Genomic DNA, 25,169 nt, shown 5'->3' on the forward strand with positions numbered 1-25,169 from the left:
ACTGAGCCACCCAGGCATCCTAGTTCCTCTATTTTAAAAGCAAGGGCACTTGCAACTATCAACAGTTTGTGGCAGTTTGAGCCTTTCTCTCTGATGCCACTGGAGGAACTGGAGGAGAAGGTCCAGTTTGAAATACGGCCCCATCTTTCAGCACCTAAACGCACCTTCCCCACCACCGCTGGCGTAATTCCCTTCCACACTGAAGTCCCGCAGGCTCCTTCCCACCATTACCAGCCCCCGCCCCCGACAAAGCCAGCACCTCATCGTATTTTCTTGAAAGACAGCGACCCCACAGTGCCTTACGTAACAGCATAATCCACACAGCACAACAATTAGTACTATTTAATTACTGACAAAATTAGGCTTATGCATTGATTTATGGCCCTGCAGATGAAACCCATATTCTTGCAGAAAAGCAACTATACAAGTAATTGTAACCTTACAATTAATTGGAGAGAAACAAAGCAGGAGCTTCAGATGGGATGTTGTCCCAGAAGCATGGCGGCAGCCTGGGACCTGGCAGGCCTGGAAGCTTCTTCAGGGCTTCTCCAGCACAACGATTAGTTGTGCTAATTACCCAAAGAAGATTAGTTGTCTTCGCTCAACCAGCACACTGGAGAAGCCATTCTTGTATTTTATTTTAGCCACTGATCAGGTTTCTGGAGTTGTAGCTCCCCCCAAAGCTTCCACAGCAAAGAATAGGAAAAAAAACTTTGCCACGCATAATAGGGAAATGGTTCACAACCCCAGGCAGGAGCTGGAAGCCATCAGCCAGCTTTCATCCTAAGGACACAGATAGATCTTCTGCAATGACACCCCTCCCCAACCCCTCCCCCCAAAAGGAGCATCTGATGACGGCAATTCTGGGTGAAAAAAAAATCTTAATTTGATTTAGGAATATAAAGGGATTGTTTTCCATAAAGAACAGGGAACACGAATTCTCGTCTATAAGTTTGGGAAATGCTACAAAAAAATAAACTCTGTTTCACATTAAGACCGACCCTGGCGGCCTGGAGTTGGCCTTTAATACAGACTCTGGGCCAACCAGGGGGAGCCCCGGCGAAGGTGTGCAGGGGGTTAAACCCCAGTTTCCCCCAATTTGGAGGTGAAGGACATAATGAAGGAGGCAGGGGTCCTGGGACAAGATGCGTGACCTTCCCCAGGAGCCTGTTAATGAAGTGTTTTTTTTAAGATTTTATTTATTTATTTGACAGAGAGAGATCACAAGTAGGCAGAGAGTCAGGCAGAGAGGGAAGGGGAAGCAGGCTCCTCGCCGAGTCCGATGCGGGGCTCAATCTCAGGACCCTGAGATCACGACCTGAGCTGAAGGCAGAGGCTTAACCCACTGAGCCACCCAGGCGCCCCTGTTAATGAAGTGTTTTAAGTACCATCCAAACCTGCCTCATTGGAGGGTTCCGGGTGGGCTCTGCACTGGGCAGGGGGGAGGGCCGCTCCGAAGCTTCCAGAGGGATGTTAATATTTTCTCAAGTTCCGGAAGTGCTGACATACATCATCTCTTTCACTCCTGCTGCATTAGCTCTCTACAATTTTATAGGAGCCCCAAAGAGAAGAGGCCCACGTTTAAGAAATAAACAAAAGAAAAACAGGAAGACGGGACATACATTAGAAGAGTAAATGCAGAATCGAGAAGACTTGCAGGTCTCAGAGAGAGTGAAAGCCGGAGAGACAGTCCTTTGCAGAGCCACACTTGCTTGTCTGATCTTCCTGGAAACTTTGAAAGCTAAAAACTGTTCAAGCTCTGGTACATTTTTGCAACCAGGGGCATCTGGAGTAAAACAGCTGTCGCTCTCTTAGTCAGATGATAATGACCCATTTTTACCTCCTGGGTAAACTCACCTCCTTTGATTTCGCGGCTGTCGTCTAACAATATTTTGTAAACACTCAGGATGCTTTCGCTCGGATTTTGATCTGGTTAATTCAAAAGCTCGCAGGGAGCCCAGGAGTCCTTGCATTTAAATCGCAGGACGCTGCTCAGTGATCTCGGTTCCCGGGTTGTCTTAATCAGGGATTCAGGAAGGTAGAAACCAAGAACCTTGTCTGTTTTCTTCTCAAGGCCACGTTGGCCCTCCACCGGGCCATCCCCAGATGCGGATGGGCCAGCGGAGGGCAAGATGGAATTCTTTCAGGATCCCTGACTTGGTGGCCATTCCGGGATCCGGGCTGGGGGCCGGGACGGCGTGTCCGAGGCCTTCCTGCTCAGAACTGGTCCGGAAAGCCCAGTGCGGGCTGAGGGACCCTCCGCGGCGACCTTTGTGTCCACTGGCCAGAGGTTTGGGGGGGAAGGGAAGGCATATAGCCGTCTCCCCACCTGTGGGGGGGTGGGCAGCTAGGTTGGGCCGCTCGCGCCGGGTTTCCAAGCGGCCTCCCAGCGGCCCCTCCCAGCCTCGCCCGCGGGGCGGGGTGGTGATGGGGGGGGGGGGCCGGCGAGGGCGGGGCGGGCTGGCCGGGGGAGGTGGGCTTTACTTCGTCGATTGGGGCTCACGGCTGTCACTCCGAAAGGGTGGGGCTTTTCAAAAAAAGACAAATTCGGAAAGCAAAGCCCCCCAGCCGTGCAGGGCACAACAGCGCTCGGTCTCGGTCGAGCGGGGCCACCGCGCGGGTCCCCGAGCCAGCGGGCGCTCCTCCGCGCGCCGGGGCCGCGTCTCCCCAGCCGGCCGTACGCTCTGCGCGCCGGGGCCGCGGGCGGGGGCCGGAGACGGGCGCGCGGGGGCGGCACCGCCAAACTTCGGGCGCGGGCGGCATGGGGACCGTGCGCCCGCGCGCCCCGCGCCACCCCGCGCGCCCGGCCTGCTCGCCGGGGGCCCCCGCGCCGCCGCCGCCGCCGCCCGCGCCCGGGACGCCGCAGCCCCGCCGCCCCGCCGCCGGCGCGCGCTAGCCGGCTCCCGCGCTCCCGAGGCGCCCCTCGCCCGCCAAGCAGAAGGGCCGACCCCGCGCGGACTCGAGCGAGGCGCCCGGCGGGGGCGAGGGGTGGGGTTTGCGGCGCGCGCCGGCCTCGGGGGAGTGAGTCCGGAGCCGCGCGCGGTCGTCGCCCGGCCGGCCATGGGCTGGCGGGCGGAGGGCGCAGGGCCCCGCGGCTGCTCGCGCCCCTAGGCGCGCTCGCCTCGTGCAGCCCGCTCGGTCCCGGCCTGGCGACCCGCTGGTCTGCGCCCCGACGGCGCCGGGAGCAGAGGAGCGGCGCTCGGGTCTCCGGGATGTGCCCGTCTGAGATGGGGACGCCGTGGCATCACTGGTCTCCCGTGCTTATCAGCCTGGCCGCCCTGTTCTCCAAAGGTGAGGGACGCCGCCGCCGCCTCTGGCCCGGGACTAACTTTGCCAGGAGTGAGGGTGTGGGAGTGTGCGTGGCTGGGGTGGCTGGGACGGAGGGCGTGGGTGCTGTGTGCGCGTGTGCACGCGCGCGGGCGGCCCCTTTGCAGCAGGTGCCTCCCCGGAAGACTTGGCGGGGAGGCCCTGGGAGAGACTGCCAAGGGACGCGAGCAAAAATAGCCCTGAATCAGGGGAGGGGGCCGTGGAGAACCTGGGAAGGAGCGGTGGGCTCTGGGAGGGCTGGGCTACAGGTCTGGGGAGGGGGCTTGGAAACCCTGAAAGGGCCCTGGAATGTGCACTTGGCTTTCCGGGCCGGCGCCGACCTGGGAGGAGATAATTGCAGAGCACTCCCGTGTATGGGAATGTTTAGTGCCGGGGAGGCTGCTGGCCACAGGGCCCGACGCTTAGCTCGGAGAGTGACCCGAGTTCCCCTGAGACAGCGCCGCCTCTCCCCTGCCGCCGTCCCCCGGCTGCTGCTCGCGCCCGCTCCCGCACGGGTTCCACGCGGACCTCAAACCCGAACTTGTCCCCTGAGTTATGCCGGCAGGGCCCTGACCTGGAACAGCGAGCAGAGGCATTCCCCGTGTCCCTCCCCCTACCCCCTCCGCCGCCGGCACCCCGAGCCTGTCCCTGGCACAGCCCGGCTGGAAGCTCAGGACGCTAATTCCTTGAAGAGAAATTATGGGATTCATGCAGGAGATGGTAGAAAGTACCAGCAATTCTTTCTGCTTATTGATCGGGACTCTATTTGTGCATGGTTCCCTGCCAGCTCGTCCTTCCTACGGGGAAATCTTTGAGGAGGAAAGTGGGGGTTCTTACCAGCCTCCAGTGTGTGCCCCCAAATCCCTGTGAACAGACTTGTCTGATGACATTTTGGAGCTGAGATCTCTCTCAGAAACTTCAAAGCCACTGATGGTGCACAGGGTCTTTTAATCACAGGAATGCTCTTCTATGAGCTCGTCCGGAATCACGGAGGTTAAGGCGCAGGGGATCTGACGCTAGAGGAAGACCTTTGCCTGGCAGGGTCGGTGTCACTGTGCTTCTGGAGTCTTCTGGAGCATGTGCTCGTGGGTTCCCGGCTCCTAATTAGCAGGAGCAGTCCCGAGGATCAGAGCCTCTGGGATTTATGGTGTGCACAAGGAAGCAAAGAAAGGGGTGATGGATTCAGTGGATCCAACCCAGGCAGACATGAGGTTTAAAAAACCCCTAATCCTCTCACAGCAGCCCACCACACTTGCATATTGGCTGGAAAGCATGCTTTTTATTGGTTGTCACTTGATTTTCTAATAGGAGCAGGCTTCTCTGTTTTCGTGCTGCAGTAACAAGGTTTTATTAAGAAAGCCACAGAATAGCTTGGTAACTGTGACCTCACTGTCGTGTCTCCTCGGGTAGGCACATAGTTCTGTTACTGATTTCTTTATTAGGCTGAGCAGTGTGGAAGAAAACTGTTATTACTCATGATGCTTGAACTTTTTCAAGTAGAAATCCTGAAAATGTCCTTAAAACAGGGGCCTCTGTGATGTGGAGGTCCCAGGTCGTATGTGATGCTCCCAGCCCGGCATGTGACAGATTGTGCGTGTTAAATGTGGAGAGACCTTAACTCAGCCCCACTGTTGGGAAGTGAATCAGTTGTGTGTGGATTTTCGGACAGAGCAAGCTCGGGGCCGAGCCGGGGTCTGCCCGTGATCCTTCAGGCTGCACCCGAGAGCAGGAAAAAGTTTGACCCTTCTAATGCCGTGGTGCTGTGATTTCTACATGCAGGGATGGTTGCTTCTGTTTTCTCTGCGTTCGCATCCCCTTTCCCTCTAAGATTCTCTGACACCGCCCCCCCCCCCCGGAAAGTTTTAAACCGGCTTGACATCAAGTATGGACTATATTTAAAAGGATTTTCATTGGAAGCCAAATGCACAAACACGCGTGCACACACACACACACACACGCAACGGTAATCCAGAGTGCCCAGTTGGTCTGGGGCTGATGGAAAAATTGAGATGATTTCCAAATATTAAACGTCTGCTTTAGCGTCTTACTGTTTTTACTGTGTTGCTTTTGTTCCTTCCAAATAGGAAACCCTGAATGAACAGAAATGCACATTTTAATTCCAGGCTGATTTCCTTGAACCGCACATATGTTTACATTTCATGAGCAGGAAGTGATGGGTCACAGAGCAAACCCACTCTTATATAGATCTTTTGAAAAACAAATAAAAAGAAATCTTCATTGCTTGTACTTCTATCCACAGGGACCTAGAGACGGTATTATGAAATCAGAAAGTTCCTAGCAACACAGTCCTACGATCCCAGCCTTTTCTGGAGAATGGCCTTAACGTCAGATTGCCAGAGAGCTTGTCTTCTGTGTAGGGTCTAGTCTTGTCGGGAACCTTAATTTTTTTGATGTAAAAAAAAATTTTTTTTAAGATTTTATTGAGAGAGAGGAGAGAGAGAGAGAGTGAAAGCGCAAGGCTAAGGGGGAGGGGCAGAGGGAGAAGCAGATTCCCCCCACTCAGTGGGGAGCCCAACACGGGTGCTCCATCCCAGGACCCCAGACTGACCTGAGCTGAAGGCAGATGCCCCCCAGACACCCCTCTTGTTGGGAACTTGGTGTCGAGCAGAACTGGGCCAGCCTGCAGATGGGTTTTTAGGCATTGCTGTTCATTTTGGAGGGAAGGGCGGGAGGATGGGAAGCGGGAGCTGGCGAGGCAGACGGATAAGAACGCTGGATGTGGGCAGAGAGCAGGCAGTCTTCATGCACAAGGTCAAGAAGGTTGTCACCCTGAGGCTGTTTGTCATGACCTTTGTCTGTATCCTGCAGGGTTAACTCTGCAAATGCCAGTGAGGAGTGGGTCCTCAGAGCCCCCGGGGATCCTGGGAGAGGAGCTGTTGCACCGAGAAGGACCCTGTCTCATAGCTGTGCTGGAAAGTGCTCTGCCTGCACCCGGCCAAAGATGGCGAGGTTCTGAGCTGTGGCTTTTTTAGCGTATCTTCCTGCCGAGTGTGTTTCTGTGTGTCTGGCTTCCATTAAGGTCAGAAGAGAAGGTGGCAGGGCTCCAGCTCTCTGGAGGGTATATGTCCAGGGAAAGTCTGGTACAGCTCTGGACTAGAAGGAGCTTGGGTTTTCGGGGGTACCTTGTCCAGGCTTTCCGGGAGCAGGGGGTATCTAGGAGGGAGCTCGTTGGTGTGTGTGAGAGACAGAGAGAGACAGAGAGAGACAGAGAGACAGAGAGAGAAAGGGAGACTTTATTGCTTACATTTCAACAGTGTCACCATGAAAGAGCTAGGGAACAAGGGTGTCATTAACTTTCATTTTCTCTGAATAAAGCTAAATAACACATACAATTTCATAAAAGATTCTTCTATGCATTGAAAGATAGAATTCCAAGGATGAGGATCTATTTAATTTAGTTCCATTCTGAAAACTGAGAAAAAATGAAAAAACTCCCAAAATACCCGGTTGCAGAAGCTTATACTACCTTTATTTCTGTCTCATCTATCCATTTAGCTACTCATTCACTTATTCAGCCAGTCATCCATCCATCCTTCCTTTTGTTCATCAGTCTGTCCATCCATCCATCCACCCACCCCCCATCTGCCCATCTATCCATCCATCCATCCTTCTATCCTTCCATCCTTCTATCCATCGATCCATCCATCCTTCCATCCATCCACCCACCCCCTATCTGTCTGTCCATTCATCCACCCATCCATCCTTCTGTCCATCCATCCGTCCATCCATCTTTCCTTCCATCCATCCATCCATCCATCCATCCATCCATCCATCCATCCACAAATTACCATATATATGGTGGCTTAAAGCAACAGAAACTTATTCTCTCATGGTTCTGGAGGCCAGAAGTCCACAATCAGTCTCCCTGGGCTGAAATCAAGGTGTCAGCAGAAGGTTCCGGAGAGCATCGTGTTTCACCTCTTCCAGGTTCTGGTGGCCAGCTGCCTGCAGACCTCGCATCTTGGAGGCATCCCTACCATCGTGCAGGCTGGCGGCTTCTGGTCTCTCTGCTCTGTCCTCACATCATTATCTGCTCCCCCACCACCTCCCTTTGTTTTAAAAAAATTTTTAAAGAAGATTTTATTTATTTATTTGACAGAGACACAGCAAGAGAGGGAACTCAAGCAAGGGGAGTGGGAGAGGGAGAAGCAGGCATCCCGCTGAGCAGGGAGCCTGATGTAGGGCTCGATCCCACAACTCTCGGATCATGATCTGAGCTGAAGGCAGACACTTAATGACTGAGCCACCCAGGCTCCCTCACCGCCTCCCTTTAGAAGGACCCTCTCACACTGAGGGACCACACCGTCTTCCTTCTTACTCAATCACATCTGCAAAGATCCCTTTCCTTTATTCCCCCCCAGATAAGGTGACATTCGGAGGTTCAAGGGATTTAGTCATCGTTATCTTTTGTGTGTCCATTTTCCAACCTGTTATGGGGGTGACATCCTAAAATGATATTGAAACTATACGTCTCCTGTTCTAAGTTCCTCTAGGGGCCACACTGTATTTTTCTATCTGGCTTCCATTTCTCTCCAGCACATAGTATGCTCCTTTGGACATAGCAAGAGCTCAATCAATTTTCAAGCATGCTTAAGACCACGGAATACCGCTAAGAGAACCTTGGCCCAGTGGTAAAACGATTTGATGCTGTTTTCCTCCTGGTGGTTCAACGTGCTCTAGGATATACCTTGGTCAGTCACAACAGCTAATCTCTTGAGTAATTACTGGATTATTCAGACACTCTGCTGAGTGATTTATGAAGATGATTTTGGGGGGGAATTTTCAGATGAACCTAACTGGGTAGAGTTTGTTAAAAAGCCCATCTTACAGATGCAGAAAGTGAGGCTCAGAGAGTATCGAACTTGTCCGAGATCTCCTACCCGGAAAGCGGCAGCATCTGAGTTCTGATGAGCGCTCGCTGTTAGCCCATTTGCGTTCTGTCTGTGGTTCTACGTAATCGCTCAAAATGAATCCGTTCCTGCGTGGGGCCATGCTTCCTGACCGGTGAAGGCAGAGAGCCTTCCATCTGAACCTCATGTGTGGTCGGCGCTCCACACAACACAAGGGTTGGGCCACTGGCCCCCCACCCTGCACAGTAAAAAGTCCACTTGTAACTTCGACTCCCTCAAATGTCACTGCAGGTAGCCCAACGTGGACCCATCACGTACACGGTCAATCAGCACATGTCACCAATGTCGTATGTATTACTTGCCGTGTTCTCACGACAGTCAGCTGGAGAATGGAAAGTAGTATTGACGAAACTATGGGAAAATACATTTTCAGTACAAGACTGTATTTATCGAAAAAAATGCACCTATAAATTCAAACCCGTGTTGGGCAAATGGGTAAAGGAACATCCTGTTCTTTAATTTCCTCCGCCTTAATTTTTCCAGCCGCGATCGGGAACAGTCCCTAAAAGGGGATATGCATTTGCAGAAACAGGCAGTCACAGAGTTTTTAGCTCTTAGTGACATCGCGTTCTTTTATGCGTGTGAGAAACAGTAAGTTTTCAGGTTGATGGAGCATGGCTGCGCTGGTCACCAAGTGAAGAAGGTGACAGTCAGCTGTCCTTGGCGTCCTTGTGTTTGTAGATGTTCCTCGTGGGGAGAGCCATCCCATCCCGGCAGGTGGACGACGCTTGGGTACACTCTCCTAGGACGCGGCGGCCGCGAGAGATGTTGATTTGATCTCGTATTATCCCACCTGCCCCGTTTCCAGGTCCTTCCTCAACCTAGACAATATTTTTCATGGGGGGCGAAGGGAGGAGAGTGTAGAGTGAGCTTCGACGCTGCTGTGCTTGTGAGATGCTCCGAGTCACTTTGCTCCAGGTTGAAGGAGACAATGAGAGATTTTCCCAGATGGACTGGAGGGTCCTCGAGGGGTCCCCCGGGGGAGGGAGATACAGACGAAATGTTTTGGCACGGGGAACAGGCAGGGTGCTCCAGAGAGCTGCTGGGAGCCACGGAATGTTTCCGGATCGGCCGAGTGGGGCAGATGTGGCTGGTGAGGGGTGGGGGTCAGTGGCACGGGTGACCCTGGGGGGCCCTGAGGTCGAGACCGTGGAGGTGTAGCCGTGGTCCTCATGGACGGACCGCAGGAGGCCAGATGCCATGTAGACACATGACAGAGTCTCTAGGGGAAATGAGCCCTTCCAGAACTTAGACGTGGTCCTGGAATCATGGGAACGGGGCAGTGTTGACAGAGCCTCTGTCCGGCTGCCGGGAGAAATGAGGGCTCCAAAGAGGAATGAAGTCCCATGAAGCAGAGATGCAGAAATGTGCGTTCTGGCCCCCCGAGGCTGGGGGCTGCGGTTGGCACTCTCTCAGCAACCACCGCGCGCCCGCCCGTGGACATGATGAGGAACATGTGTGGGGCACCTGGGTTTGGTGATCTGTTTGATGGTGGCAGATTGGTGGAGGTGGGGGTGGTCAGCCTGGAGCACAGTCTGCGGGGTCTGGCCCCAGGGCTCCAAGCCAGTCCTTCCCAGGTGAGTGTTTGTATCCCAGGCTGGCTGGGAAAGCAGGTGCGATGCTCGTTCTCGCCCGAGAGGGGCAGGTGCCCAGCACTGCCGTCCGAACGTGTCCCGAGGTGGGAGCCATCTAACATGCGGGGAAAGTGGGATGTCTGCTGCACGCTGATCCCAGGGTCCCCCGCAGACACCGGCCAGGAGATGCAGCAGACAGGAGCTCGGGAGCAGCTTGTGGGAGAAGGCTCGGGGTTCCTGGGGCGACCAGCTTAACGTGGAGTGGCAGAGTGGAGAGGGGTTTTAAGGATTTTTGTCCATCCTTTTCCTAACTGCCTTTTCTAAGAGCTGCTTCTTAAATCTCGGTACCCGTTGCGGGGAGGGGGTGGGAGCGGTGTTTATCCTGAGAAGTGGTTTGGACTTTATCTTGTGAACACCGTGAATTTTGTCAGTGAGTTTTTAAGTGTTTCTCTCTGCTTTAACGCCTAGGACTCTCTGAGCCAGATTTGCTTTCATAAGTGTAGGAACTTACGAGATGCCTCTTACTCATCAGCCTTATCCTTGGCCTTACCTTCTTTGCCTGCCATGGTCTTTTCTTCCTGTCTGCCTCCGTGCCTGCTTCTTCTGTCCCGCAGCACTGCTGTTTTGTAACCTACTTCACATTAATTTTGCAGGGAAGAAGAGGTAAAAATAAACAATCTCTCTACCCAAGGACGAGGGTCTCCCATTTTGCTGTGTCTCATTCTTCTTGTTTCCTGTGGATTGTTTAAATTGTCGCGTTCATACTGTAGATGGTCCACATGATTTGGGTTCCGGACTTTCTGAGCTTGTATGTTTATCCAAATATTTCCTCATGTTTTAAAAACCTACTACGAATGTATTTTTAATGTTGGTGTCATAGCTTAAAGGTTTTAGCTCTTTTTTTTTTTTTTTTTTAGATTTTATTTATTTATTTGTCAGAGAGAGAGAGGGAGAGAGAGCAAGCACAGGCAGACAGAATGGCAGGCACAGGCAGAGGAAGAAGCAGGCTCCCCGATGAGCAAGGAGCCCGATGTGGGACTCGATCCCAGGACGCTGGGATCATGACCTGAGCCGAAGGCAGCTGCTTAACCAACTGAGCCACCCAGGCGTCCCAAGGTTTTAGCTCTTGTGGAGCATTACGTAGTTAAGGTTTCCGCTATTATAAGGAAGTAATTACCTCTGTGCGTAATGTTTGCTTTGAGTTACGTTCTTAGACAGACTCATGGTTATTTAATTACCAGGCCAAAGAGTAGGGTGGACATTTTGCTGCCACACTCTTTCCTGGAAGGGCTGTACCTTTTTGTACACGTCCAAGCAAGGTGTGGGAGCACTGGTTCCCTGGAACGCTGATGCCCTTGGTGACAGCAGGTGTCAGCATCCGTGGTACCTCACGACCTTTGCTGAGTGTCTCCGTGTCCCTGGAGACTCCGTGACCAGACCCGAAGCTCGGTCTGTTCTCCCCCGAAGTGTGATCCAGCACCGTGAGTGGCTTTGCCTCTTGGAGGCTGAGGGTTTGGAGTGGGTGAGGTGACGAAGTCTGTAGCCAGAGGAGAAGATCTGGAATTGGTCCTGGGAGGCAAGGGAGGACCTCAGTGGGCAGGTGACGTGGACATGGAGACACCGGGGGGTCAGGCCAGGAGGGACAAAGACGACGTGTCTAAGAACGGGGTGGGGAGGAGGCTGTTTAGTTGGTGGGGAAGAGGAGGTCCCCTCTGGGACACACCGTTCTGGAATCAGCACCACAGAGGGGAATCAGAGCACAGCTGGCTGTTCTAGTTTGGAACCCGTGGTTCTGTGACTGATGGGCTCAGGGAGGATACCCTTGCTACCTGCCCACAGCATTAAATGTTCCAGTTCAGCCTTCGATCTGCCTAGTTCTGATTTATAACCAGCAAGGTGCGTCACCGGCCCTGGGCATGGAGGGCCGTTGTTTATCTAACGGCGAGATAGATTCCAAAGGCACAGAAACAAGCATGAGATTGACTCTGCCCTCATGGGGTTGTAGTTTGGTGTGGGAAACGGTCCTAATCCTGTTCTGGTCTGGCGTCCACCTTCGGGGCCCCGGGGTCCCAGGGGCTGTGTGCTGCCGCGCCCCAGGGCTACCCCGAGACGCGAACGCCTGCACCTGAGCCAGCCCTGGAACCCTGCACCGAGAGATGCCTGCCCGTCTGCTTACGAGGACTCCAGCCTCTTCAGCTCAGGAAGGCACCTCCGACGGGGTCTGGAATCGGTGATACACGTTCCTGTCTTTGGTATCCGGACAGATTCTCATCTTGTTAGAATCAGGGTGTGACACCGTGGACCTTGCAGGAGTCCTGTCGGAGCGTCTCACCTTTGTTCTTTGTCTCTTTCCAGAAGGACCCTTCCCAGGCGTCTTGGGCATTCCTGGCCACAGTGTTGGTAAAGTGCTCACGAATGGCCGATTTGCTTTTGTTTTTTCTGGGCGATCCCCCTGCCTTCTATGGTTTTGAAAGTATTCCTGGGGTTTCTCAGAGCGGTAGGCCTCGGAAGGAGGAACAGTTCCATTTTATCACCCCAAACACCTCTAGATCACTCTAGATCTCTCTGGAACGCCTCTAGATCGCTGTGCTTGGGCAGCACGTAATAGATGCTGTAAAGGACGAAATCAAAACAGGTCTTCGGCTGGGAGACCCCCCTGCCGCCGCCCCTCCCACCCCCGCCTGAATGTAAAGCACAGGGTAAGACCGTCTCCAGGAAGCTATGCATTGACTGGGGACGTTCCACCCAAGTTCTATTTATTTAAAGAAATACTTTGTAGCAATAAATAATAAGGCATGCTTTGGTTGCAGACTCAAAAAAGAAAATCAGAGGTGGCCCACGGGGTACCTTACTGAGGCTAGAACAGCTCCGGTACAGGCATAAGCAAGGGGCTATCTCTCAGGAGCTTCTCGTGAGAAAGGTTTGTTTCTCATCCACTGAGACCCTAGCCGACCCATGTCCACCTTGCTGAGCCGTTGGGAGCACACGGCCCCCAAGGTCATTGCAGAAAGGGGGAGAGAGGGCCAGGGTATCATGTGGGACACATTTATTTATTTACTTGATTAATTAATTTTTTAAAGATTTTATTGATTTATTTGTCAGAGAAAGGAGAGAGAGCACAAGCGGGGGGGGCAGCAGGCAGAGGGAGAAGCAGACTCCCTGCTGAGCAGGGAGCCCGATGAGGGATTCGATTCCAGGACTCTGGGATCAGGACTCAAGCTGAAGGCAGACACTTAATTGACTGAGTGACCCTGGCGTCCCTGGGATGCATTTAAAGTCCAGATTTGGAACCGGCTTCACGGCTTATGCCCACATCCCATTGACCAGCCCTTATAAACATGAAAGTGCAGAGCAGCACATATGTGTTTGGTAAATACTCACAGTCTCTGCCAGAAGGGAGAAGGAAACATGGCTCATGTAACCGAAATTCTGCGGTCATGCTGGTATCGGTAAGGCTTGATCCAGGTGCTTAGGGGATGCCAGAAGGACCTAGAGGCTCTCTGCTCCTCTTTAACTGTATTGCTTGTATTCTTAGAGACAGTGCTCCTTACGTAGGCAAGATGCTTCCCAGCTCAGAATTATGTCTCCTTACTTGAAACCCACTGAAAAGAAAGCATTTCTGTTAACAGTTCCATCAAAGTTCTGGACCTGCTCTGGATAGGCCACCTTTCTCCATGAGTCTCCCTGGATCATGAGCTGTGCCCAGGAGGATGGGATAGGTGCAGGCTGATGGGCTCAGGCTGTGGCAGTGAGCTCCCCCTTTGGAGCCTCGAGTGGGAATCCACCCAGATCACCTGGTACCATTTTAAAAATATTTTTATTTATTTATTTATTTGGTAGAGAGAGAGAGAGAGAGAATGAGAGAAAGAGAGCATGAGAAGGGAGAGGGTCAAAGGAAGAAGCAGACTCCCTGCCGAGCAGGGAGCCCGATGCAGGACTCAATCCCAGGGCTCCAGAATCATGACCTGAGCCAAAGGCAGTTGCTTAACCAACTGAGCCACCCAGGCGCCCCGTACCATTTTAAATACTGTTACCCAAAAGGGGTCATGGATGCCAGGCGTTCACCATAAGAACAATATTCCATTCTCTGAGTTGTTGTAATTCTAAACCTGCTGTGAAAATATTCCCAAGTTCTCTAATATTTAACCTTGAAGGGTGTTTTGTATTCCTGCTCAGGTGACAGCTCTCAATGTTGAAGTTACTTCTCAGAGAAGTTACTCTATCCTTCCAGTGTTTCAATGTAATGTAAGCTTTTGTTTCCAATGGTTATAATTTTTCGGAGTCCCTAATTAGATGTAAAAACTATGCACAATGGAAATTACTGCTGTGGTTAAATATTTGCATTATGTGCTGTTAAAAGCAAGCATCAAAACACACAATTGCTTGTTTTACAAGCATTCAATATTTTGAAATGTGAGGTCCCTGAAAACCCTGGGAATTCTGTTGGAAGGGAGAGAGCTACTCGGATCACATCAGTTACATTTTCAGGGGAGCAGTGTCAGCATGAGGAGGGGAATGGGGCTTTGACCAGGACCCGGGTGATGCACAGCTCAGCCTGTCCCCCGTCCCACCCGTCCCCACCAGGTGAGCCTTCTGCTTGATTTCTGGGATTCCGGCTTCACCTTAGGGAATCAGGTCATTCAAAGAAGTGTAACTTGCAAACAACGATTTCCGAGGTGTCTTGAATTATAGATATCCCAGTGTTTTCATTTTGGGGGAAAAAAAAAAGGTTGTAGGGTATATTTGGGTCACATATCTCCTTTTCCTCTTTTACAGTAATTTTCCTGGAATTGTTTTGGATGCAGTAAAGAGATTTTTGATGGGGAGAGGACAGGGTTATTATTCCTTTACAAGTTAAATCGAAAAGCAGGCCTCATGAAACTATAGGGTATAAAACAAAGAAAGAGGGTGCATTATGTCTTCAACAGATAGAGAAGCCCAGGCTGGCCGTCCCTTTCCTTATGTACTTCATTATGTCAGGGGTGTGGCTTCCAGTGGACAGGTGTCCAGTGGTGGACTGTGGCTGCTGTCATGAATTGGGAGACTGTCATCAAGATGTGGATTTTCCTGCTCCTGTTGATGGATGAACAACACTGATATTTCTGCGAGGTGACGGGTGGGCGGGGGTCCTGAAACCATGGTCGTGGGCTGAAACCATGTTTCGTGGGGCTGAGCTCTGTGGCCATCAGAGGTGGGGAATTGTGGACAGCAGTGCCCACGTTCCTTGAAGTGTGAAAACATTCCCTCATTTAGGTGATCTCCCTGTGCCCTGGCAGCCGGCGGAGAGTGTCCTGTGGTGTGACCATTAGCTTGAATTTCGGGGAACCGAATGGTTTTATGTAAGGCGTTGTTTTGACCTTGTTTGTTGGGAGCCGCATCCTGGAAGCAGGATGTGTGTGTGGAGGTGTGAGGCAGAGACCTTCAGAGACAAATTTACTGGGGGTGTTTGAAAGCTTAGGAGTGTGCCAATCCTTAACCTCTTGTACGGTCGCTTTTCAACGTAAACGTTTTTTGAGTATAGGTGACACGGAACGTTCTGTTAAAGTGTACCATTCACTCCTTGACTTGATCTCTCTAAATACATAGTTAGGCCACTCATCTTGTCTGTCAGGCTGCCTCTCTCTCTCTTTCTCTCACCTTTGATTTCACGATGGAGAGGTACCCCTCCATCTACTGTCTTCCTGTAATTCGCTTCCTGTAGGCGTTCAAACCTCACTGTCGCACAGGTGCAATCAGACAGGTCCTTTGATCAACACAGTGGAACAGGGGCGCCTGGGTGGCTCAGTCCTTAAGCGTCTGCCTTCGGCTCAGGTCATGATCCCAGGATCCTGGGTTCGAGCCCCATGTTGGGCTCCCTGCTCTACAGGAAGCCTGCTTCCCCCCTCCCACTTCCCATGCTTGTTGTGTTCCCTCTCTTGCTGTCTCTTTCCGTCAAATAAAATCCTGGGGAAAAAAAAAAAAGACAGCGGGACACCCCCCCCACCACCACCCCATAGCTCATTAAGAGAAGCGCATTCATAAGACAAGAATTGCTTTTTGTTAAAAATATTATTTATGAAAATAGGAGGCATTTATGTTGTTTTGCTTATGCGACAGTCATAATTGTAATAATGCCAACTTGAAGACATTTCTGAGTTCTGCGAATCTTACAGGAAGAAGAAGCAAAAAAGTTCCTGTTCCTTGCGTACCCACAAATATTTTTGTTGTAAGAAGGTTTAGTGGGAGAATAGATACGTTATTTTCAAGACGATGCCCTATTACCTTAGGATACAGTTCTCGGAGAGAACCGGAACGGAAATAGGGCATTCAGGAGAAAGAGGAACAAGGGCACATTTCTGGTGGTTAATGGGGCCTGTTTCTGGATTTTATAAATGGATGGTGATGGGTGTCAAGTCATTCTGTTATTTATATTTCAATGGATATATTTAAGAGAGTGATGTAACAGTTTCATTTTAAATGTCAAGATTTACAATACACTAGAAGCTTTGTCCTTAGCAACTGTTGAAACTCTGATGGGAAACAACAGATACCAGTTTTTAAATGTGCGAGTGGGTACATCGTTTGAGAAGGTTTCTCTTAGGAATTTCAGGAGAAATGCTCTTGGAAGACCCTTGGTTTAGAACAAGAGCTCTCAGGCCGGGCTCCACATGCGAGTCAGCTGTCCACATCCTGCTGCCCAAGTCACACCTTGGACCAGGGGTGCCAGAGTAGCCTGGGATCAGACTGGGGTCAGACTGGGCGCCGGGAGTTTTGAAAGCCCCCCACCCCCCCACTCCGGGGACTCTGATGTGATGTCAAGGCTGAGCGCCATGAAGCAAAGCCATCAACGGAGGGCATCTGTCTGCGTGGAGATAAACCAGTGATTCTGAATCCGGGATGCATGCCCATCAGAATCTCGAGGGAAGGTATTTTTGGGAAGTCGTGAATGTCAGGTTAATTGAGGTAAATTTGCACAGAGTACGAGTCACCTTTTTACGATACAATGTTGTAAAAATGAAGATGTAGAACATTTCCATCATCCCCCCAAATTTTCTTTTACCCTTCATAGCTGGCCCTTCTTTCTGCCCTCATCCCCCAGCAGCCACGGATTTATAGTTGTGCTTTTTCCAGAATGTTCTGTAAATGGTATCATACACCATGCAGCCTTTTGGGTCAGGCTTCCTTCACTTAACAGTATGCCCGCGATATTCTCCCAGAATGTGGGCTATATCAGGAGCTCACTTTACGTTACTGAGGAGGGTATTAGAGTAGGACGAACCAGAGTGTGTTTTCCCCTTTGCCAGATGAAAGACACCAGATTTGCCAATAGTTTTGGCTGTTACGTGTAAATCCACTCTACGTATTTGTGCACAGGTTTTGGTGTGAATGCATGCTTCCATTTCTTTGCAGGCAAACAACTGGGGATAAGATGGCTGGGTCACGTGCCGAGTGCGTGTTTAACGTGATAAACTGTCAGTCTGTTTTGCAAAAACAGCTGAACCGTTTGGCGTTTATACTGGTGATGTATAAATTTCCAACAGTTCCACACCCTTGCCAACACTTGGTATTTTCACGCTGTGATGTTATTTTAGCTATTCTAATATGTGTGTAATGGTATTTCATGGTGGTTTTCATTTGCATTTCCCTAATTACTAATGATGTTGAACAGTTTTTAGTGGCTTATTTGCCATCTGTGTGTCTTCTTCGGTAAAGTATCGTTTCAAATCCTTTGCTGTTTTAAAACGGGCAACTAATGTGGGCTGTCTTATTCCGTTTTGAAGATTATTTTATATGGCTTGGGCACACATCTCTTATCATGTGTGTGATTCGAAAATAGTTGTGGTTTTTTTTTTTTTTTTTGGTCTCTGGTATGTCATTTCATCCTTTTAAGAGGTCTTTGGCAAAGCAAAGAAAAAATATTTTGAAGTCCGATTTCCCTTTGTCTTTTATGGAATTGCTTTCGTTCTTATATCTTAGAAACTTTTGCCAAACAAGGAGTCACAAAACATGTTCTTCTAGAAATCTAATAGGTTTGGGCTTTCCACTGAGGTCTGTTTTGGGGTCAGTTTTGGTGTTGGGATAATGACACCATAACAGTTTCAGTTTATTTGCATGTAAATGTCCTGTTGTTCCGAGACGGTGTGTTGTAAAGACTGTTAACTTCCTAAGTTGGTTTTCTGTTTTTGTGAGGGCCATTGGACTGTAAGCAGAAGGCACATTCTGGGCTCTCAGCTTTGTTCCCCTGACGCGTGTGTGTATTTCTTCACCAATACTGCCCTGTCTTGATGACGTTCTTTATAAAGAATCATGAAATCAGGTCACGTGAATCCTCCATAGGTTTTGGCTGTTCTAGTTTCTTTGACTTGCAGTATATATTTTGGAAATAACTTGTCTGTTTCTTAAACAACAACAACAAAATTTCCTGCTGGGATTTTGGTTGGGCTTGCGTTGTATCAGCAGATAATATACCTTTGAAATAATGAGAACTGAGACCTCTGATCCATGAACATGGTACATCTGTTTCTTTAGGTTTTCTTTGATGTGTATCATCACTGTGTTATTTTTAGCATACAGGGGCTGCACATAACTTAGATTTGCACCAAAGTGTTCCATGTTTTGGGGTGCTATTGTGAATATTCTTTTTAAGATTTGAATGTACAGTCTTTATTGCAATTATATAGGAACACGATTGATTTTGTTACAGACCTTATATCCTAAACTAATTTATTTCAGTAGCTGTTTTTTTTCTTTTTCTTTTTTGTTTTTGTAGACTCTTGGGGAATATTTCACACAGTCAGTCATGCCATTTGCAAATATAGTTTTAGGGTCTTCTTTTTGATCTCTAGGCCTTTCTCCCCTTCCCTTTGCACTGGCCAGAAGCCCTAGGATGATGCTGAATAAGTGTGGGGATAGCTCCCATCCTTGCCTGGCTTCCAGTTTTACATCATTAACTATGACATTGTGGGTTTCTTGTAGGTGCTTCTTATGAAGATGCGGAAGTTCTGCTCTATTCCTCATGTGTTGAGGACTTATCATAAATGGATATTGAACTTTGTCCAGTCCTTTTATTACTGCCATGATTGCGTGATGTTTCTTAATTAGCCTGTTGATATCATAGAGGATGTTGATTTTCAGATACTGAATCACCTGTATTCCTTGCACTAACCCAACTTAGTTGCAGTATGATTTTTTTTATTGCTGTATTGGGTTTTCTAATATTTTGTTGAGGGCTTGTGTCTAAGGTATATTATATTACATTACTGTATATAGTATAATGTAATATATATATAAATATAAATAATAAATAATAATAAATAATAACAGTAAATAAATAAATATTTTATTTATATATATTTTTTTTAAATTTTATTTTTTTACATATTGCTTTTGACTAGTTTTGGTGTCCGAGTCATGCTGGTGTCACAGAATGAGGTGTGGAGTGTTCCCACCTGCTCTTTTTTTTTGGGAGAGACTGTATAAATTCAATTTCAGCACTTCTTTACATACTCAGTTTAAATAATCTGGTGAAACCACCTGGGTCTGGAGTTTTGTTTTTTTTTTTTTTAAGATTTTTATTTATTTGACAGAGAGAGCTCACAAGTAGGCAGAGAGGCAGGCAGAGAGAGAGGAGGAAGCAGGTTCCCCGCTGAGCAGAGAGCCCAATGTGGGGCTCCATCCCAGGACCCTGGGACCATGACCTGAGCCAAAGGCAGAGGCTTTAACCCACTGAGCCACCCAGGCACCCCTCTGGAGGTTTTTTTTAAGCTTTTAAATTGCAAATTTCATTTAGTGGGTTTAGTACTATTCACATTATTTTATATGGAGTATTTTTAGTTTATGTTTTTTTTGATGCGTTCGTCCATGTATCTAAATTGTCAGATTTATGGAAATAATGTTCGTTGTATTGCTTTATCCACTTTATCATGACTGTGAGGTCTGTAGTGATGTCCCCGTATTTCATTGTTGTGATAGTGGTATGTTTCTTTTCTCTCTTTGTTCTTGGTCAGTTTTGGTAAAGTTTCATCAATATGTCTTTTCAAAGAACCAGCTTTAACTTTTCATTTATTTTTCTCTCTCTTTTTCATTTTAATTTCTATGCTAATTTTTATGATTTTGTTCTGTAGCTTTGGTTTTAATTTTTTCCTTTTTTAAAAATCTAGTTTCTTCCCATGGAAGCTTAGATTATTTTTTGAGACATTTCTTCTTTTTCTGATAAAAGCACCTAATGCTATAAATTTTTCTCTGGGCACTGTTTTAGCTGCGTCCCTCAAACTTTCATGGTATGTGTTTATTTTCATGTAATTTACAACTATTTCTCTTAATTTCTCTTGTGACTTCCTTTTTGACCCATGTGTTATTTAGATATTTGTTGTTTATTTCTGAAATATTTGAGGATTTTCCAGATACCTTTTTTTTTTTTTAAAGATTTTATTTATTTATTTGACAGAGAGAAATCACAAGTAGGCAGAGAGGCAGGCAGAGAGAGAGGAGGAAGCAGGCTCCCTGCTGAGCAGAAAGCCCGATGTGGGGCTTGAACCCAGGACCTGGGATCATGACCTGAGCCGAAGGCAGCGGCTTAACCCACTGAGCCACCCAGGCGCCCCTCCAGATACCTTTTTGATACTTGTTTGTAGTTTAATCCCAATTTGGTCAGAGAACATACATGTGAATCATTCATATGTTTGAGTATTTTTTATGTTCCAGAGTAAGGTGTGTCTTGCTAAATGCCCCTTAAGTTCTTTTTTTTTTTTTTTAAGATTTTATTTATTTATTTGACAGAGATCACAAGTAGGCAGAGAGGCAGGCAGAGAAAGAGAGGGGGAAGCAGGCTCCCTGCTGAGCAGAAAGTCCACCAAAATCCTCATCTTTGTTTTTCTGTGTGTCGTGTGTCTTTTTCTTTAGCTACACTGAACATTTTCTCTTTATTTTTCTTTTTCCACCATTCAGAGGTGACATGTCAATACGTGCTTTTTCTCATTTATTAATTGCATTTGGGATTCTCAGAGTTTCTTGGTCTGTGGTTTGATGTCTTTCATTATTTTTGGAAAATTGATGATCGTATCTCTTTCCAGATATTCCTCTCCCTATTTTTCACCCTCTCTTCCTCTTGGGATCCTAGTTCAGGGCTCCTGCAGTCTGGGTGCTCTGGGTGCTCTGCTTCTCACTCTTTTTCTTGTAGCATGTCGGTTCCAGTAATTTCTATTGGCCCATTCTTCTAACACCAGTTCCTCCTTTGGCCCTTTTTAGTCCATGAAGATTTAGTCCATTGAAGATTTCTGTATCTGTGTGAAGTTTTCATTTTCTTACTGCTGCTGTTTCCATGACATTTTCTTAGTTCTGTATCCCTATCAGAATCCCCCGTCTGGCCATGAGTTGGTCACCTTTTCCACCAGCATCAACTTGCGGGACATCTGGAGTCTCTTCCTCAAGCTCTGGGCCAGGCGAGCCAGTGTTCTGGTCTTGTCTTCTTGAAGGACGTTGACTTCATGACATTTATGTCTCTAGCAGACTATTTGATGTATCCCCTAGGGTCTAACCTGGAAGGCAGAAACCATGTCAAGTATTTTCCTTGAGGGGGCTTCAGTATAAGACGTGAGGAGAGGCTGACAGTCGACACGGGAAGGGGAGGGGGGCAGAGATCCCCTGCAGCGAGTGCCCTGTCATCTCCAGGCGAAGGGACGAGGGGAGGAGATGATGCTCCTACAGTCTGGTTTCCTGGATGAGTCTTTGCAGCCGGGCTGCCAAGAACAAAGATAGAGCTGACTTCTAAGAAGCACCCCCAGACGTAGCATATGGAGGTAGAAGCCGTGGCCCCCCTCCCTTCCCCCCTCGGCCTTCTGCAGGGGGCTTTCCAGCTGACCTGGGAGCCTGGCATGCAGCCTGGGGGGGGGGGTCAGTCCCTCTGCGGTGCAGAAGACAACAGGGACTGTCAGGAAGGGCTTGGAGGTGGCAGCCATCCATCTCCCAGAGGTCTCTGATGTAACTGCATCATTAAGCAAAGCTAATTAGATTAACCACCTCAGTAAGGAAAACACCTGTGGAGAATCTCTGTTGTCTTCCAGAAAAGGGAGGTCAGGAAGGGATGTTCAGAATCATGGGGTCTGAGACCCCGCTGTTTGAAGGTGAGTCTTCCCGTGTGGGCGTTGGTGCCCGTCCAAGTGAGGGGCTTGAGGAGAATGTGTGCCATTGTTTTACGAGGGAGCTTTGCACCCAGGTGAGCCATCTGGTGTTCTGAGAAGGGGGCTCTTTGCCCAGATGAGCAATGTCTTGTTTACATAAATCAGTTTTCAGGAAGCTTCCTGAAGCAAACAGCGAGGTTATTTATGATTTCACCATCTCATCTTCCCTAGTGGGATTTCCTGGCATGGATCATAAAGTCGTCTTGATAGAGATGCTCTTCATTTTGAGTCTCGTTGGTTAAACTTTGTGGCCACGGATGGTCTCGGTTCCTGGGGCACAGTTGACAGACCCTGACCTCGGTCTGTGATCCAGCTCCCAGCTTCCCTTCGTAACTCCAGGGTGGAGGATAGATGCGGGCAGTCCCACAGATGTATTTTCAGCGCGAGGTTGATGTGAAGATGTTAGAAGAGCTTCTCCCAGTGCGCTGGGAGGAGAAGCAGTTACCTCTGTGCCAATCTGCAGACACCCAGGAGTCAGCTTTCTGAAACAGGTTGTCATCACTGCCTAGCAGCTCTGTGGGGAGGCTGCAGGGGATCGCTGTGTGTGTGTATGTGCGCGTGTGCATGTCTGTGTGCACGTGTAGGTTCGTGTATGTGTGCGTATGCATGCCCACGTGCACTGCGTGTACGTGTGTGCATGCATGTGTACCTGTATATACATGTATGCATGTTATGTGCACATGTGTGCCCACGCATGCACGTGCATGCATGTACATGCATGTGTTCCCATGTGCGTGTGTGTCCTGTGTGCATGTGCACATGGCTGTGTGTATGCAGTATGTGCGTGTACATGTGCATGTGTGCATGTATGTGTGCACCTGCGTGCCCATGTGTGTGGCTAACAGGTAGCATTCGGCTCTGTTCTTGAATCACCGTGCTTGCTGTTTGACCCATGTCTGTTTGCAGGCTGACTGCAGGAGGCAGATGGAGGAGGCCCTCTGTGACCTTATTTGTCCTGAGCATTTAAGGATGTTTCTCAGCTGAGCAAAATAGGAGTGGATGCCTCCCTCTGCTAGCAAGCGCCTCTGAGCGTCTGCTCTTCATCAGCGGGATTCGTGGCTCTGACATGTGCTGGGGTTTGGGAAAGGGTGCAGAGATCTCGGTGTACTTCATCCCGCCCTAACATGCCCCTCCGGGTGTGTTTGTGTCTCAGCCACGGTGAATATTCCTCTCTCCATGACAGCCCTGGAATAATGGCAGTTTGTGTTCCTTTCCTGATGGGGATGGAAGGAGGTTGTTTCTTTGCAAAGCTATGCCTCGTCCTGGGGTCAGGGAGGGGATTCACTGTCACTGTGGTGGGTGTCAACCATGTTTGCACACTCAGCTTCCATTCTCACATCTCCTACCATGTCTGTTTCCTTCAGGGAACCACCCCCTTGTCTGTGTCAGTCCGTCTAGTGAGTGTGGGCTGAGCCCACCTCTGAGGCAGTCCCTGCAACCCATCCTCTTGGCTCAGTGACTGGGTCTCTGATTGGTACCCAACCCCATTCTAGTCAAAGAGAGGCAGGCTCATGACTTTTGGTGGGAACCACCAAAAAGATAAGGTCATACTTTGTGGGGATGAAAAGCAGTAAGAATGATGTGTGTTGGGAGCTGCTGGGATCCCCCTCACAGAGTGTGGGAATGTAGCCAGCACAGAGACGGAGAAAACTAGCATGGTGCTGTCATTTGAGGCTTGGTCCAGCCATGCCTGAAACTGTGAGCTTCAGGTACATGAGCCAAAAAAGCCTTTTTTTTCCCCTTTAAGCTGATTTTGTCTAGGTTTTTCTCATTCACTGCTGAAAGAATCCTGACTAATGTGCTCACCAAAGGACTGGAGTGATCGCTCTGGAAATAGTCATGAGAAATGCCAGCCAAACACATAATCTCCACCCAGCATCTCCACCGAGCCTCACAACAACCCTCTCAGTGGAGATCTCTTGCTGAGATGGCAACAATGATGTGTTTGCTCTTCCTCTGGACTTTGCTAACATCACTAAAACACAAGAAGTCCTTTCTAAAGGGTAGAATTTGGTGATGGGGATGCTAACAGCTGAGTTTAAATCAGCAAATAGCCGTAACTGGGATGGAGTGAACACTTCTCGGCACACTGCCTGCCCTTTGGTTGTGAGAATTCACACACAACATCCAGGACCCACGTAAGTTGAGTTGCTCGTGCTTTTACTTGTTGGTCTACTTTCTGGAGCTCCATGGTGGGCCATCTGAGGCCTGGAGCTGTGTTTTGGGTCTCTTCATACTGAGAACATAGCCTGAGAAAGCCTTCAAAGCTCCCTAAATAATGAAGGAACGAGTGAGCGAATATGGCCATGTTGATTAGTTTGGAAGTCTCCAGGCCAGAGTTAACAAAATCGCAGCTGGCAGGTCGGACATGGCCTCTGGACAAGTTGTGTTTGATTCATGGAGTCTTGCTGTTGTTTTCTTAATTGAATTGTCAACATTTCAAATCACAAGAATTAGCATGAGTTTGGATTTCCGGTGTCTCTTGAAGGTTTGCTGGGATTGCCATGGGCCCTCCTTGGTGGGGCCCAGTGGCTGCTGCATCCTCTTAACAAGACACCTGCCCCCCTCATTCTGATGTTTGTCCCCCACCGACCTGCACAGCCAAGCCCCAGAGCCGGCAAGATGCCGATGCTCTTCTGAGGGGTGCCCGCTGGACGCTCCGTGTTGTCTTTTGAACATTTGTTCTTACTTTGATCTATGGTTTCATCACCTGTTGTGTCTGTTATTATGCAAATGATGGAGACGGGAGATAAGAAGCAGAAGAAGAAATGCCCAGCAGAGCAGTCCAGATTCTGATACGCACTGACACTTCCACTCAATAACTTAGCACTTCTGGCATGCACGCATACATACACACGATGACCCTTTAAGGTCTCATTTGTAAACAGTGTTAGATGTTTGCTTTCGTGGGAGGTCCTTTGGGAATAGGAAGGTTAGGCCAGATAGTTCTGGTGCTTCCTCTGCTGTGAATCCATCCCTCCATCCCTCCATCCCTCCACCCACTCACCCATCCAACCACCCAAACATCCCTTCATCCTTCCATCCCTCCATCTCTCCATCCTTTCATCTGCCCACCCACCCACCCATCCACACAACCAAACGTCCCTCCATCCCTCCATCTATACATCCATCCATCCCTCTATCCATCCCACCATCCATCTGTCCATCCATCTACCCATCCAACCACCCAAACATCCATC

The 25,169-nt window shown here is 49.2% G+C and overlaps 1 protein-coding gene across 1 annotated transcript in view; it reads left to right on the forward strand.

Moving 5' to 3' along the window:
• Positions 1–3,212: 3,212 nt before the first annotated feature.
• Positions 3,213–25,169, forward strand: part of LOC111156495 (transmembrane protein 132D) — a 582,232-nt gene continuing 560,275 nt past the window's right edge. Inside the window, exon 1 of the mRNA XM_022517432.1 lies at positions 3,213–3,291. Coding sequence (XP_022373140.1) covers positions 3,213–3,291 — 79 coding nt within the window. The remainder of the gene's footprint in view (positions 3,292–25,169) is intronic.

The sequence above is a fragment of the Enhydra lutris genome, unplaced genomic scaffold (genome assembly GCF_002288905.1).
Source record: "Enhydra lutris kenyoni isolate GAN:26980312 unplaced genomic scaffold, ASM228890v2 scaffoldscaffold46, whole genome shotgun sequence".
Classification (NCBI taxonomy): Eukaryota; Metazoa; Chordata; class Mammalia; order Carnivora; family Mustelidae; genus Enhydra; species Enhydra lutris.